Below are 17,012 nucleotides of genomic sequence, written 5' to 3'. Positions count from 1 at the left end.
TAAGTTATAGTTTTTTCAACTTGAAAAAACTATAACTTAGGGAGCAGGACCAATACCGTACAAATCGCTCACCATAAGATAAATACATTCAATTTGAATCAATTCTTTATTTGAGTTTACGTTGAAGATAAGCTCCATTTCCGGGTTGCTCCGCTTCCCGCGCACTGACGTTCCCTTATTTTTTTTAATATATTTTTTTACTGATCCTGAGTCAGCGTTTGCTCTGACTAATATACGAAAAGCTGAAGAAAGCGTAGCAAGAACAGATCCAGGATCAGCATATAGCCTAAACACGATTGTATTGATGTGGGCTAACTTTTAATTTAATTTTTAAAAGGTTGTTGTAAATAATTAATTGTAAACATCAACGTAGTTTAAAACACTATATATACTTTAAATAATTAATTAATTTATAAGTTGCAATTATACTTGATAAAAACTCAACTCAAGAATACAAGAGTTGGATAGTTTTACATTTGATTATTTCTTTTTGTTGGTTGTTTATTATTATTTCTTATTTAATGTCTTAATTGATGTCTGTTTAAGTCTTTAATTGTTGAGGTTTTTAATTTATTTGTGTTTAATGTCTGTTGTTAAGTCTTTTCAACCGTATTCATGTTTTTCATGTGTTGCATCGACCTGAATTTGTTTCATTTTAAATGACTACGTCAAGTCTGTTTCCATCTTTACCTCCACAAACCTTTGAGCCCGGTGACGTCACGAGACAAGCGGGTAGTTTAAATCCAGATGTTTCAGATGTTGCTCCTTCGTATGGGAAACTATGACCCCTTCAGGCCACCAGGCGTCACTTCCACTGTCACTCCACCAAAGCAAACCATCAGCTGAAACATTATCTGTCAGTTGGTCAATAAAGCTCCGACAATTATTTTTTTTTACGTGTGTTTATTCTCTAGTCCACCATAATACAGGAAGAAAAGTATCTCGGAGATGTACCACATGACCATCTCTCTGGCTTCGTCCGTCATATTGCTTCACACAGTAGCGCACATCAATATTAGTCAGGAAGCTTCCTTCTCTTCAAACCTCTTAACAACCGTCACGGGCGACACACAATAAATTAATAAGTTATTACTCAAGCAGTTTACAGTAGTAGCATAACAGTGGCTAAAACAACCTCACGAGTACAGTACATCATCCCAGTGACACACACTTCAGACGTTTGTCGAACACTAATAAGACCTACACACACACACGCACATACAGGCTGACAGGTTGAAACACACACATGCACACTTGAACACACTCCGTACACACACACTCACACAAACACCTTCATACTCCGGCACGCACCCAACCAAAGACATCGACACTCGCACATAAAAATGCATTAACACACAATTACATACTCCCAATAACAGATACATTCTCACTCATTTACACACTAACATTTTTTTTTAAATACAAACACACACACATACACCCATAACACACTCAAACACTCATACAAACAGAGACACACGTCACCCACACACAAAACACACACATCCACATAAACACAAATGCACAAAAGACACACACACATACGCTCACACACACAACATAGACACACACACACAACATAAACACTCACACTAAAAAACACACGTACACGCATACACACACTCACATTCACGTAAACGCTCACACACACACAACACACTCACACAAGTCTTCCTCCAGATAATAAGTTAGTCTTCATCACTGAGGTCGTCTCCTGTCGTCAGTGCAGCTCCTCGACTCAAAACTTCACTAACCAACAAGTCTCACCTGTCTGTAAAAAAAACCATAAGAAAATATAAAAAAGCCTTAAAAATGGTAGAAAACAGGTGATTCTCAGTGAGACCATGGAGCGCAGCATCAAGGTCTGACGGTGGTTCCAGCCCACACTGAAATACTGGACTTCGAACGCATCATTCACTCGTCCCTGAACACAACACGGCTCATATTTCATTTAGAAATGATGATTTCATCGGAACATAAGGCAACTCAAAGACACCTGCGGTCACGTGATCCTTTCCAAAATAAACAGCGACAGACCTGCCTCCCGCCCCGTGTAGCTGGGATTTGGATTTCATACTGTTGGACTTCCATCGTTGTTGAAGGCTGATGGTTGGTGGCGTAACAACAACGTCATCACCACAGACTCGAAGATTTCCAGGAATAATTTCAAGTTGTTGAGAGATATTTCTTAAAAAACAAAAACATTTTCACGAGCTGAACTGACTTTCAAAATAAAAGTCATATGGCGGAAAAATGGTTAACTTTATACCTCAGTTTGTTTTGTCACAGGAGTTGAAAGGTCTGCAGGCGTGTCTTGTCGGATGCTACAGTAGTCACATGTTAGCTAACAGGACTAACACCATGAAATGTGACGACCATTTTTTAACAGTTTTCGCTGCGGCGTTGAGATTTGCGAACTCGGCAACAAAGAGTTTGCTTGTTCATCAGATGCTAGACTGGACACGTCGTACGCTGCCACATCTGGTCAGGTGTTGTAAGTGCAAAAACAACTTCATAGTCAAAATCAAGATGGCTGACAGAAGAGGTGCAGCCCATTTGAAGAACAGTCACCAACTCCTTCATAAAGGTAGCAAATGTAGTCATTCTTCATACCTCAAGAGTAAGAAACAAAACGTTGTCAATAAGACTGTGTGAGATTGTTGCTGTGATCTATCAGTTTTGAAGACCAACTTAACAAACATCCCAGCAACGATCTCACTCACTCAAGTTGTTATGTCGGGACTCACAACACGAGAGCAACAGAAGGCAGAAGGTTTTAAACTCTATGGAGTGGTTTTGTGAAACACTAAATGACACTTTGCTCTATGATCTTTGGCTCTGGGCTTAAGAAACTGAGAGCGCCTCCTCCTGAGCTGTGAAGTCATGACAAAGTTTCATGAAACCTCATCATCTGTTTCATGAAACCTGATCACTTTTTTCATAAAACCTCAGAGGTTTGATGAAACCTCACCAGATGTTTCATGAAACCCCATCAACTGTATCATGAAACTTCATCAGCTGTATCATGAAACCCGATCACCTGTTTCATGAAACCTCATTAGCTGTATTATGAAATTTCATCTGCTGTATCATGAAACCCCATCAACTGTTTCATGAAACCTCATCAGCTGTATCATGAAACCTGATCACCTGTTTCATGAAACCTCATTAGCTGTATCATGAAACTTCATCTGCTGTATCATGAAACCCCATCAACTGTTTCATGAAACCTCATCAGCTGTATCATGAAACCTGATCACCTGTTTCATGAAACCTCATTAGCTGTATCATGAAACGTCATCTGCTGTATCATGAAACCCCATCAACTGTTTCATGAAACCTCATCAGCTGTATCATGAAACTTGATCCCCTTTTTCGTAAAACCCCATCAACTGTTTCATGAAACTTCATCAGCTTTATCATGAAACCTGATCACCTGTTTCATGAAACCAAATTAGTTGTATCATGAAACCCCATCAACTGTATCATGAAACTTCATCTGCTGTATCATGAAACCCCATCAACTGTTTCATGAAACCTCTTTAGTTGTATCATGAAACCTGATCACCTGTTTCATGAAACCTCATTAGTTGTATCATGAAACCTGATCACCTGTTTCATGAAACCTCATTAGCTGTATCATGAAACTTCATCTGCTGTATCATGAAACTCCATCAACTGTTTCATGAAACTTCATCAACCTTTGACGATGTGATACATCTCCAAAGTAGCGGTTACTTGGCTCTTGTTGAGTCCCTCACATATCCTGCAGCGTCGTCAGTGATGACAACACAATACGTGCTGGTGTGTCGACAACAAGTACAGTCCGTGTACGAACAGAAACTTGACTGAAGCGTGGCGGCGCTCCGGTCTCGGGCCGGTCCTCCTGCTCCGGAGAAAGCTGCAGTGATCCGTTGCTGCTTCTGCTGCATCAGCGCAAACGTTAAAGAAAAAGAAGTGGTAATGCCAGGATGAGAGTGCGTCTTCCTGAGACGTGTATTTACAAATGTTCGTCAGCGTCTCAACACGGATGAAGGTGTGAGTCGCACACGTGACGACGTCCTGAGCCGTGTCGTCGCAGAGCTTATGGCTTTACAGAGGAAACAGTCTTCCACGAGGACATCGCTGGTCAGGACTTGACCACTTTGGCCGGCTCGGCGGACTGCCGGACGTCCGTCCACTCCTGCATGGTGCTCTGCAGCGCCTGAGTCTTCTCCTTGTCCACCTGCACGTAGTCCACCTTCTCGTCCGAGGTCACCGACGACGTGGACGGCTGTGGGAGGAGATCGAGGGTCAGATGCTGACTCAGCACTTCCTTGTGAAGTCTGCTCGTTCAACTATTCCTTATATTAAGATAATCCCTTATGAGGTTTTAATACCCTCCATTAGCAAAGTAGTATTCTTGAAGTTCATTTTATCAAGTACAGGTACAGAAAGTATACCGAGGTATATGTACTTATAGTGTAGTATACTTTGTATATTGTACTTCTGGATCACAACAATAATACAGTTGCCAAAAGAAACATATAGTATACTATACTTAACTATACTATACTGAACTACATTTCATAAAGTAAACTTGAGTATCCGTAAACATCAGTATCCTATTTTAAAGTAAAGTATTTCAAAAGTAAACTCCATGTATACTACTTCCATTTCAGTATAAAAAGTGTACTGTTGGAAATACTTATTTTTACTAAGGGATGTCAAAAGTGAACTTCAAATATACTATTTTGAATTTAAGGATAAAATAAGAGTACTAACAGTACACTTGAAAATACCTATTTTTGCTAAAGGATGTCAAAAGTAAACTCCATGTATACTACTTCCATTTCAGTATAAAAAGTGTAATGTTGGAAATACTTATTTTTACTAAGGGATGTCAAAAGTGAAATTCAAATATACTATTTAGAAATTAAGTATAAAATCAGAGTACTAATAGTACACTTGAAAATACCTATTTTTGCTAAAGGATGTCAAAAGTAAACTCCATGTATACTACTTCCATTTCAGTATAAAAAGTGTACTGTTAGAAATACCTATTTTTGCTAAATTATGTCAAAAGTAAAATTAAAGTATAGTACTTCCATTTCAGTAGAAAATAAATATACTCATAGTGTACTCGAATAACTCGAGTTAAATTCTACACGTCACAAGAGTCTCACGAAGTATCAATATTAGTACCAAAGGTTCCAATGTGTGTCTTACTTTTCTGTGTGGACTGGGAGACCCGGGCTGGAAGTCCAGAGCCAGATAGTCCACATTCCCGCTCTTCCTGAGCGCCGGACTGCTGGTGCCGCTCACTGCAGGCGAGGTCGACACCGGGTTCTGCTGTAGAGGTGAGAAGCTTGTTAGACTTTAGTGTGTGTGTGTGTGTGTGTGTGTGTGTGTGTGTGTGTGTGTGTGTGTGTGTGTCCTACACGCTCCTGGACTCACCATGGCCACGTAGTTCTCCTCACTGTCCGCTGAGTCTGTACTGGTGATGCTCTGAGTGGAGACGGGTCGACACTGACCCGAGGTCATGGAGTTCCCCACCGGCCTGCAGGAGAGGAGAGTTAGTGCGTGTCCTGATACACAACTGTTAGTGTGTGTGTGTCCTGATACACAACTGTTAGTGTGTCTGTGTGTTTCCTGATACACAACTGTTAGTGTGTCTGTGTGTGTGTCCTGATACACAACTGTTAGTGTGTCTGTGTGTTTCCTGATACACAACTGTTAGTATGTGTGTGTCCTGATACACAACTGTTAGTGTGTCTGTGTGTTTCCTGATACACAACTGTTAGTGTGTGTGTGTCCTGATACACAACTGTTAGTGTGTCTGTGTGTTTCCTGATACACAACTGTTAGTGTGTCTGTGCGTGTGTCCTGATACACAACTGTTAGTGTGTCTGTGCGTGTGTCCTGATACACAACTGTGAGTGTGTCTGTGTGTGTCCTGATACACAACTGTTAGTGTGTCTGTGTGTGTCTCCTGATACACAACTGTTAATGTGTCTGTGTGTGTCCTGATACACAACTGTTAGTATGTTTGTGTGTCCTGATACACAACTGTTACTGTGTGTGTGTGTGCCTGTGTGTCCTGATACACAACTTTTAGTGTGTCTGTGTGTGTCTCCTGATACACAACTGTTAGTGTGTCTGTGCATGTGTCCTGATACACAACTGTTTGTGTGTCTGTGTGTGTCCTGATACACAACTGTTAGTATGTCTGTGTGTCCAGATACACAACTCTTAGTATGTTTGTGTGTCCAGATACACAACTGTTACTGTGTGTGTGTGTGCCTGTGTGTCCTGATACACAACTTTTAGTGTGTCTGTGCGTGTCTCCTGATACACAACTGTTTGTGTGTCTGTGTGTGTCCTGATACACAACTGTTAATGTGTCTGTGTGTGTCCTGATACACAACTGTTAGTATGTTTGTGTGTCCTGATACACAACTGTTACTGTGTGTGTGTGTGCCTGTGTGTCCTGATACACAACTTTTAGTGTGTCTGTGTGTGTCTCCTGATACACAACTGTTAGTGTGTCTGTGCATGTGTCCTGATACACAACTGTTTGTGTGTCTGTGTGTGTCTCCTGATACACAACTGTTAGTGTGTCTGTGCATGTGTCCTGATACACAACTGTTTGTGTGTCTGTGTGTGTCCAGATACACAACTGTTAGTATGTCTGTGTGTCCAGATACACAACTCTTAGTATGTTTGTGTGTCCAGATACACAACTGTTAGTATGTGTGTGTGTGCCTGTGTGTCCTGATACACAACTTTTAGTGTGTCTGTGTGTGTCTCCTGATACACAACTGTTAGTGTGTCTGTGCGTGTGTCCTGATACACAACTGTTTGTGTGTCTGTGTGTGTGTCCTGATACACAACTGTTTGTATGTTTGTGGGTACTGATACACAACTGTTAGTATGTCTGTGTGTCCAGATACACAACTGTTAGTATGTGTGTGTGTGCCTGTGTGTCCTGATACACAACTTTTAGTGTGTGTGTCTGGTGTACACATACACCCAGTCCTGATACAAATATATTAGTGTCTGTGTGTCTCCTCTTAACCGATTGTATGTGGTTGTTGTTTTTCAACATACTTTTATGTGTATACATTTGTGTACGTGTGCGTATGTGTGTGTTCTAAAAAGGTCTACATGTGTTGGTCAGTGGTTTTTAGTTTGTGTGTGTGACATTGTTTGCACTTGACAGCCTGTAAACGTGTGTGATTCTTAAAGTGATGTGCGTGTAGTAGGTTGTGCGTCAGAGAGTGTGTGTGTGTGTGTTTTCTCACATGGGGCGTGTCCAAGACATGGTGACGGGGCTCTTGAAGGGCAGCTCGTCGATGAAGCCGTTACTCTTCAGGTCCAGAGGAGTCGGTTTAGCTGTTGAACCACATCAGAGTCACACACACTGAAGACCACAATGACAACTTTTTTAAAAACTCACACTTCCTGTTGGGTTTGAGGTTGCGGTTGATGGGCGGCGGCGTGACGTCGCTGAGCCGGCCGGGCCGGTGACACGAGGAGGCGCCGCTGCCCTTACGCGACGGTAGCGTGGCGGAGAATCCCGGGAAGTCGAAGTGGTGCGGCCCGGGACTCATGGGGATGTAGACGTTCTTCGGACTGTCGGCCAGAGCGGCGCTGAGCGGCGACGAGCCGGGGTTCATGGGAACGTAGTTGTCCTCCGAGTTGCCGCTGTCGGACCGGGTCAAGGGGGTTCTGGCTCGCTGTGGGGAAGCGTCTGGCGGCGTGAGTCTTGTGTGTGCAACATACATGATGTTACCGTGATAATTAAGAATTAACTAATATATCCTTATTATTTTTATGTTTTTAATGATAAATTATCTTTTGTCGCTACATACTTAGCAGTCACTGTTTTAAATTAAAAGGTTATTTTCTTTTAAAATGATTACATTTTTGAATTTATCTCTTTAATGAAGACAAATATTTGAATATACTTAATAATAATTAACTTTTACGTGACACCCCACACGACCAGTAGTAGGCAAATACATTTTCTTAGGGGCCACATGTTATACAGTGTGTGTTGTGAGGGGCCGTAAAGCAAATTATTATGATTATTATTGTATTTTTTATAACCTATTATTAACTTAAATCTCATATCAAAGCACTTTTTCCCCAAAATATATATTTTTTAATTCACCAAATCTTTTCTAGTAGCAATAAATACTCACAACACTGTCAAGATTGGAACATTAAAGTCATATTTAAAGACTACTAAGGAGTATTTGTAATAATTTTAAAATTATATTTTAGTTTCTACGTGATCTTTGACCTCATGAGGGCCACATAAATACAGTGAGAGGGCCACTTGCCATAATAATATTATACACAATAATATTAGCACAGACTGATCACAGACGTTCCCCTGCCTCTCGCCCCAAGTAGCTGGGACGTTCTTCCCAGCAGAAAAAATAGCATAGAAAATTATATAATAATGTTTGTGTTCATGAATAATTAAAGCTGTTTATTGTCCTGTTGTGTTATCAGTTTTATCTTGATCTTTAAAGTATATACTTTATTGAATATTGTTTTGATTGTTTAAGCGCTTTGTGACCCTGGTCTGGAAAAGCACTCTACAAATAAAAATTACTTACTTACTTATTGTACGAAAATGATTATGATTTTGTTTGTGTGTTTGACTTTAGACTTGTTAACAATGGTGTGTTTTTAGATTTGTTAAAGTGTGTGTTTCCATGTGTTGGTAGATCTTCATTTGTGTGTGATGCAACCATGTGACCCGGTGGTGAGAGAGAAACTGACCAGGTACGAGCTGAAGCCGTCGTTCACCGACTCCACCGACTGACCCGAGTTGTTGAAGAGGACCGGACGGTGATGGTTGCTGGTCTCAAACGACGAGCCTGTGAAAGAGCGACACAACGTCACAAACGCACAACTTCATCATCAAGGTCGAGCATCACAACGGATCGTCACCTCGGTGCAGCCGGACGTTCTCCACGGCGGGCAGCGTGTTCCTGCGCGGGATCACCGACACGGCGTTCGACGAGTCTCCGTTCTGGCTGCCGACGGACCCCGGGCTCCCCCACTGACCCTCCGATCCCTGGCTGGGCTTGGGCGGCCGCGGCGGGGGGGCGCAGGAGGACTCGGAGCTGGACGGCGTGAGCGAGTTGTGGTTGTTGTCGAAGGTGCGCGGGATCTGGTAGAAGGACCCGGGCGGCGTGGGCAGGTCGTAGTTGTCGGTGTGCGTGGCGGCGAGGGCGTTGCAGGGCGTCTGGAAGGTGTAGACCTCCTCGTTCTCCAGCTCCAGCTCGCTGTGGGCCGACGCCTCGGAGCCGTAGCTCCGGGGGAACACGTAGCAGGACTCCTGCAGGGAGTCGTCGCTGGCCGGGACCTTGCCCGCCTTGGGGAGGCTGTAGAAGCCGTGCAGCTGACCCCCCATCCCGTTCAGACAGTGGGAGACGCCGTGAGACAGTTTCTGAGCCGCAGAGTCGCTGCCCATGAACAGGTTGCTGCGAGAGACTTGAGAGAAGCTCGCACTCCTGCGACACACAGAGTGAGACCAGAGTCAAGATGGGAGGAGAAAAACTGAAAGATGAAAGATACAATGTGTGTGAGTGTGAGTGTACTGATAAAAAGATTGAAGACAGAAGAGTAAATGAATCAAAATATGAGCGAAGAAAAGTGAAAATACAAGTGAAAAAGAGTGAACATAGTACTAATGAAAAATAAGACAAAAGAGACAAGAGTCAAGACGAATAAACATAAGAGGGAAGATTCACATTAAGGTAAATAAAAGTGATCATAAGAGAAAGCGAGGTAGCGAAGATAACAAACAGTAAAGAAGACGAAGAAAAAAAATGAACATAAGGGTAAAGAAGAGTGAACATAAAAGTAAAGAGGAGTGAACATAAGATTAAAGAAGAGTGAACATAAAAGTAAATAAGAGTGAACATAAGATTAAAGAAGAGTGAACATAAAAGTAAAGAGGAGTGAACATAACATTAAAGAAGAGTGAACATAAAAGTAAATAAGAGTGAACATAAGATTAAAGAAGAGTGAACATAAAAGTAAAGAGGAGTGAACATAAGATTAAAGAAGAGTGAACATTAGATAAAAGAATAGTGAACATTAGATTAAATAAGAGTGAACATTAGATTAAAGAAGAGTGAACATAAAAGTAAATAAGAGTGAACATAACATTAAAGAAGAGTGAACATAAAAGTAAATAAGAGAGCACATTAGATTAAAGAAGAGTGAACATAGGATTAAAGAAGAGTGAACATAATATTAAAGAAGAGTGAATATTATATAAAAGAAGAGTGAACATTATATAAAAGAATAGTGAATATTACATTAAAGAAGAGTGAACATAGGATTAAAGAAGAGTGAACATAATATTAAAGAAGAGTGAATATTAAGATAAAAGAAGAGTGAACATTATATAAAAGAATAGTGAACATTAGATTAAAGAAGAGTGAACATAGGATTAAAGAAGAGTGAACATAATATAAAAGAAGAGTGAATATTAGATAAAAGAAGAGTGAACATTATATAAAAGAATAGTGAACATTAGATTAAAGAACAGTGAACATAAGAGTAAATAAGAGTGAACATTAGATTAAAGAAGAGTGAACATAATAATAAAGAAGAGTGAACATAAGATTAAAGAAGAGTGAACATTAAATAAAAGAATAGTGAACATTAGATTAAAGAAGAGTGAACATAAGAGTAAATAAGAGTGAACATTAGATTAAAGAAGAGTGAACATAATAATAAAGAAGAGTGAACATTAAATAAAAGAATAGTGAACATTAGATTAAATAAGAGTGAACATTAGATAAAAGAAGAGTGAACATTAGATTAAAGAAGAGTGAACATTAGATTAAATAAGAGTGAACATTAGATAAAAGAATAGTGAACATTAGATTAAATAAGAGTGAACATTAGATTAAAGAAGAGTGAACATTAGATTAAAGAAGAGTGAACATTAGATAAAAGAAGAGTGAACATAAGAGTAAATAAGAGTGAACATTAGATTAAAGAAGAGTGAACATAATAATAAATAAGAGTGAACATTAGATTAAAGAAGAGTGAACATTAAATAAAAGAATAGTGAACATTAGATTAAAGAAGAGTGAACATTAGATAAAAGAAGAGTGAACATTAGATTAAAGAAGAGTGAACATTAGATTAAAGAAGAGTGAACATTAGATAAAAGAAGAGTGAACATTAGATTAAAGAAGAGTGAACATTAGATAAAAGAAGAGTGAACATAAGAGTAAATAAGAGTGAACATTAGATTAAAGAAGAGTGAACATAATAATAAATAAGAGTGAACATTAGATTAAAGAAGAGTGAACATTAAATAAAAGAATAGTGAACATTAGATTAAAGAAGAGTGAACATTATATAAAAGAAGAGTGAACATAAGAGTAAATAAGAGTGAACATTAGATTAAAGAGTGAACTTGAACAGTGAGTGAGAGTATTTCACATAATTTAATACTGACTCAATACATCAATTATTTTAAAGATTAGTATTTCTCTTCAAGATTTATTCATCATTGAAGAAATAAACTTTCTCATGTGTACTCCAACTGTCCACTGGGTGTCGCCACAACACCTCTCATATCTCCGCTGATGTTTACATGTTCCTCTGCACGCGTCACATGTTTCCCACCGTTGGACCTCCTTCAGGCCCACTCGTGACCTTCGCTCGACACTGACCTGTTCCGTGTCAGTTGAAGCTCTAAGTGTTCGGTTGGAGTGGCGAGTGTTCACCAGGGTCCAGTTCCCAGGAAGAACGTCTACTCACCATTATTGCCTCACAGCTGGAAAGTTGCAAGTTCAACTCCAGCATCAGGCAACGCTTTGTAGTGAAGACCCTCGGGTTTCCTCCCACTAATGGAAATGTGCGCCATTTTTGACGGATGAACTAACTTTGGAAGACCCCTTTTTTAATTGTTCATGTTTATGTTATTCTCTGTGGTTGATTTTGTTTTTAGCGCCCTCTATTGGATTCTAATCTCTTTATCGTATTCCCACTTTGGTTTTTAAAATTGTTTTCTTTCTGTGTTTTTCAGATTTTCTCTACTTTATTCGTTGTTGTTTTTTTTCCCATCAAGCCGTGCGGCTCCTGCGTGTACACAGGGCGTTAGCCATAACGACCCCCGCACGATGACATCATGATGACATCACTGTGATGCAGCCAAGAGCCTGAGTCAGCCTACAAATATCCAACGTATCCAAAGTGACGAAAAAGACGGGTGAAGGTTCGATTCCGTTCTCTCTCCCTCCTCCCGCGGCAGATTTATGTTCTGGCCACGTGACTGCGGGGCCGTTTCCACCCCGAAGCCGAGTCCAACCCCATCGCGCTGATGAATCACCGCGTCAACCTCATTGATCATCGACCGCGGCGGCGATCTGCTGCATCGTTATTACAGCCGAGAGACGTGACCGGAATGTCGATGGAGGAGAAACCAGCAGAGAAACCAGCCTGTTGTCGCAAAATATATATATATGTGATTATATGTATTTTATCCGTGATCGCTTATGCTTCGTTTAAACTTTCCCAGATTTAAGAGTTGACCGTTGCTTGTGTGCGGAGGGAGCCCTCTAGTGGACATGGACATCATAGCATGTATGAAACTTAAGCAAAACTGTCAAACGACTAGAAATAAATAGAAGTACAGAATTGTGACTTTGTTAACATATGAATCTGAGAAGAGGTCAATTCTAATCAAGTAAATAACATAAATATAACTATTTCAAATACACTTAATGAAAGAATTTTTCGAAAAATCTATATTTTTGTTAGTTTTTTGGTTAGGTGAAGGTACATTTCTTTTTTTACATTTTGTAATATAGACATACATTTTCAAATTATTAAAATAATCATACCTAGATAAAAAAAAGGAAACACATTAAAATAGAATTTTAAAAATACATGTTGCATTAATGTTTTTTACTTCTAGTGTAAAAGAGTAGCTCTGAATTTTTTTTTCCTCAGAGATTATTTTTTTATTTGTCCGAATGTATATACGTTTTTTTTGTTTTTTTTTGGTTGTTGTATATGTTATTTTCGTTCTTTGTGTGTGTTCAATTGTGTAAGCAAAAATTAATAAAATTAATAAAAAACCCAAAAAATGTAATTAAAGATGTAATCTTAAAATGATGGTTTCACAGAGTTTAAAATATATGTATATATTTATAACTTAGATAATATAAGTCATTAAGTCATGAAAAAGAAAACAAAATCGAAAAAACGGCAACAGATTTGAGTGTTTCTAAATCAAAAAAAAAAAAGATACCTCGGTGAATAAACCTGTTTATGTTTATCCTCCATTAATATTCTAGCATCAGTGTTTGGTAGTTTGACTCCAGCGTGTATTCGTAGGTTCTCATCATCTGTGTTTTCCAGTAGCACCAACAAACGCACAAAGTTGTCGGAAGATTTTTTTTTTTTTAACGACATCACAAAGTTCGCGGCGCTCCGGCGGGACGGCGTGGACGAGGAAGTGGCAGCAACCTGCGCGGTGACCTGCTCTATGTGATAACAGGAAACAGGACGTGTGCGGGTCGCGACCTCACCGTGTGCTCTCCGTCTTCCTGCTCATGCACTGGTGCAGGAGGAGGTAGTCCTGGGGGGCGCTGTGGGGCAGCGAGCTGTGGTGTCGCACCGGCACGTCGAAGGTGAAGAGGACCGGCTGGCTGGAGTGGATGGACGACGACGACTTCCTCTCGCCGTTCAGTGGAGCCAGCGAGGCGCCGATGTCGGCGCCGACCGACCGCGGCGGTTGTTGCAGGCGTCCATCTGTAGAGACGAAAAACTGGAGGTTACTTCAGGTCAAGATGCTAACATAGCTCGAGTGCTAAAGCATCCTTTTTTGCTAATACACGATTTGATGCTCGTAACTTTACGCTAAATATTTTCTTAGCTATAATCTTTAAATTATTATTCCATATGTTGTAATGTGAGCAAAATGCTAGCTTAGGCGCTAAACAACATATTTTCATATTTTGGTTTCGGGAAAATGTTGTTATTGTAGCTAGCCGCTTCATTCATGCTAGCAGGTGTGTAGCGTTGATGAAATGCTAATCTTCGGAGTCGTCACAAAAGACGTGTTATGGAAACTTGCGAGTTGCATCATAACCGAAAACAGATTGGCATGAAATATGCTAATGCTAGCTCATTGTTTGGATCAATGCGTAGTACCTTTTTTACATTCCAGGAGAGTTGTTTCCGAGATAATAAGAATTATTTAGAAGAATGATCAATGCTTGGTAGCATCGGTAAAATACAAGCTAACGTGAAAGTAATTTTCTAGCTAACTACTGAGCAGCCATGCTAACATAACTGATACGCTAATAAAGCCGTGTTGCTGAGTTAGCGCTAACACAACTGTTTCTTAATCCTCAAATAGCTAAACATGACACACAGGTTTTATCCAGTATTTTCAAACGTGTCCGTCCAGCGTCGCTAACGTTCATGTTTTTTTATGTGGATTGAAAACGGCAGCGCTAACGCGACCTTGTCTTGTACTCAGCAGCTCTCAGTCCACTTCCGATCAATAAAGAAGAGGGATCAGTCTCACGGGACGAAAGCAAATAGCCCTGCTGCTGTTTAGAGGATGAGAGGAGCGAGGGAGGAGGGAGTGAAGGAGGGAAGGAGGGAAGGAGGGAGTGTGTGTGGGAGAGAGGAGAGCTGGGAGGAGGATTCCGGCAAGTGCTTAGGTTGATTTGATGGAGTCGGCTTGAGAGCGAGGGAGGGATTTTCTTTGTGAATTTAAATGTCGCTAAAACACAAAATACCCTTTTTAAAGATAACAAATTTTGGTGAAACTTAAAAAATAAAAAATAAAAGGATTTCGCAAGTATAATTATGAACAATAACTTTAAATGTTTATATTATATATGCTACTGTTTCTAGTTTAGTTTACAAGTAAATAATGTAAAGTTAAAATATAATAATTGATGTACATATTTAATTAAAACTCAGGTCAGATAACATCCACAAATGTAAATGTATATTTAACAGTTCGTACATGATCCCATTTTCTTAATGTTCTATTTATTTTTAAATGACTTAAATTATCTTTTTTTTTACTTCCTCTTAATCATCTAAAATTAACTGAATTCCACTTGTAATCCCTGTAAACACTGCATCAGTAAATATCAGTGTGTGTACACATGCTTGTGTAGGACAGTTGGGGGGGGCGGGTTTGCTCGTGCCCATTTGCTGAATGAGGTCATATCCAGCCTGAGGGGGGGAACCGGGGCCTGTGCTGTGGGGGTGTCCGGTCCATCAGTGATGTCGGCCGGCTGGGACTCCCCCCTCCACCAACCCCCCTTGTTCCCTAATGATCCTCATTTACGCCGTTGTTCTGAGTGACTCCACTCTCCACAGGCCTCGTCTTCCTCCACAAAAGCTTTGTAAAAGCTTTCATTGGCTGCGGCCCGGCCCACTAACACGCTACATATATCGATCTGTTGGGCAGAGACGCCCTCCCTCCCCCCAGCGTCTGATCCCAGCAGCTCCGACAAACACACCATTCCACCACTGCAGGAACACAACTGTAGCTTCTTCTTCTTCTTCTTCTTCTTCTGCAGTGGACCCGCCCTCCACGCGCCTCACAACCGCCACTAATGGACCTTCTAATGTACGGAACCACCACGAGACGTTTTCCCTGATACCGCATACATAACGCTTCTTCTCCGAGGCGCGTCGTATTTTTACGGTCGTGGTTCATCTCGCTGCCCCAGTCTAAGTGGGACGAGAGGGTCTTGGAGGTCATTGAGACCCTCAGAGGCTTAAGTTTGTTCCACCTCTCCTTTGATTCCTCTGATCTTGAACATGGTCTCCACAACAGTATCTGGTCCAACCAATCCTCAAATGTGCATCTCCAGCCTGTTCATCCATCTCGTAATTTCCTAAATTAATTTTCACAAAGGGATCAATAAAGTTTTAGCCGTCTATTTACATCATCGCAGGTACCAATTTATTTACGGCATCTACGGTATCCATTTACTGCATATATATATATATATATATATATATATATATATATATTGGCCCAATGGAGGCTGGGACGTGGTCCAGGTGGGTGATATATATATATATATATATATACAGTATACAGTATATCTAAGACATCTATGGTATCTACAGCATCCATCTCTTTACGGCATCTACGGTATTTATCTATTTACTGCAGTAATCCATCTACGGCTTCTACAGAATCTACAGCACCTACGGTATCAGCCTATTTAAAACATCTAGGGTATCTACTTATTTGGCGCATCTACGGTAGCAATCTATTTACGGCATCTATCTATTTACAGTATCTACGGAATCTACAACGTCTATCTATCTACAGTATTCATCTATTTACGGCGTCTAGGGTATCTATTTAAAGCATCTACGGCACCTATCTATTCACTGTATTTGTCCATATACGCCATCTACAGAATCTCCAGCACCTACGGTATCAATATATTTATGGTATCTATGTATTTAAGTTATCTACGACATACGGCATCAATCTTTTTAAAACATGTACCGTATCGACTTATTTGCTGTATCTACGGTAACAATCTGTTTACGGCATCTATCTATTTACAGTATTTATGACATCTATGACGTCTATCTATCAACAGTATTCATCTATTTACAGCATCTACGGTATTGATCTATCTATACTATACATCCATCTATATACTGTATCTACCCATCTATCCTTTCACCCATCCATCCATCCATCTATCGATCTGTTTACAGCATCTACGGCATCAACCTATTTACAGTATCTACTGCATTGCGGGTATATATATATTTATGGCATCTATGACATCTATCTCTCTACCGTATCCATCTATATATCTATCCATCCGTCCATTCACCCATCTATCCATTTATCGCTTCATCTTTATGTCTTTCTGGTTCTGGGAACTCCCAAATGCCTCTTCGTGCCTTAGGCAGCGATTGAACCTGCCACAAGTTCAGCAAAGACCCAAGACCATAGATGCATTTTCTCTGTCGCC

General features: G+C 40.3%; 1 protein-coding gene across 3 annotated transcripts in view; it reads right to left on the bottom strand.

The window, feature by feature from the left end:
- Positions 1 to 1,420: 1,420 nt before the first annotated feature.
- Positions 1,421 to 17,012, bottom strand: part of gab2 (GRB2-associated binding protein 2) — a 45,430-nt gene continuing 29,838 nt past the window's right edge. The window contains exons 3-11 of one of the 3 annotated variants that reach the window (XR_015711850.1): positions 13,563 to 13,785; positions 8,947 to 9,512; positions 8,776 to 8,873; positions 7,439 to 7,718; positions 7,284 to 7,374; positions 5,437 to 5,539; positions 5,209 to 5,331; positions 3,407 to 4,273; positions 1,421 to 3,340 (exon numbers count right to left, since the gene is read on the bottom strand). Coding sequence is in view for 2 of the 3 variants with exons in the window: in XM_087795530.1 (XP_087651656.1) it covers positions 4,130 to 4,273; positions 5,209 to 5,331; positions 5,437 to 5,539; positions 7,284 to 7,374; positions 7,439 to 7,718; positions 8,776 to 8,873; positions 8,947 to 9,512; positions 13,563 to 13,785 (1,628 nt within the window). In the remaining variant the exon portion in view is untranslated. Of the gene's footprint in view, positions 4,274 to 5,208; positions 5,332 to 5,436; positions 5,540 to 7,283; positions 7,375 to 7,438; positions 7,719 to 8,775; positions 8,874 to 8,946; positions 9,513 to 13,562; positions 13,786 to 17,012 lie in introns of all 3 variants that reach the window. The other 2 variants (XM_087795531.1, XM_087795530.1) reach the window with 2 other exon arrangements.

Source organism: Callionymus lyra, chromosome 7 (genome assembly GCF_982586985.1).
Source record: "Callionymus lyra chromosome 7, fCalLyr1.hap1.1, whole genome shotgun sequence".
Lineage (NCBI taxonomy): Eukaryota > Metazoa > Chordata > Actinopteri > Syngnathiformes > Callionymidae > Callionymus > Callionymus lyra.
This window is presented reverse-complemented; position numbering and strand designations above follow the sequence as displayed.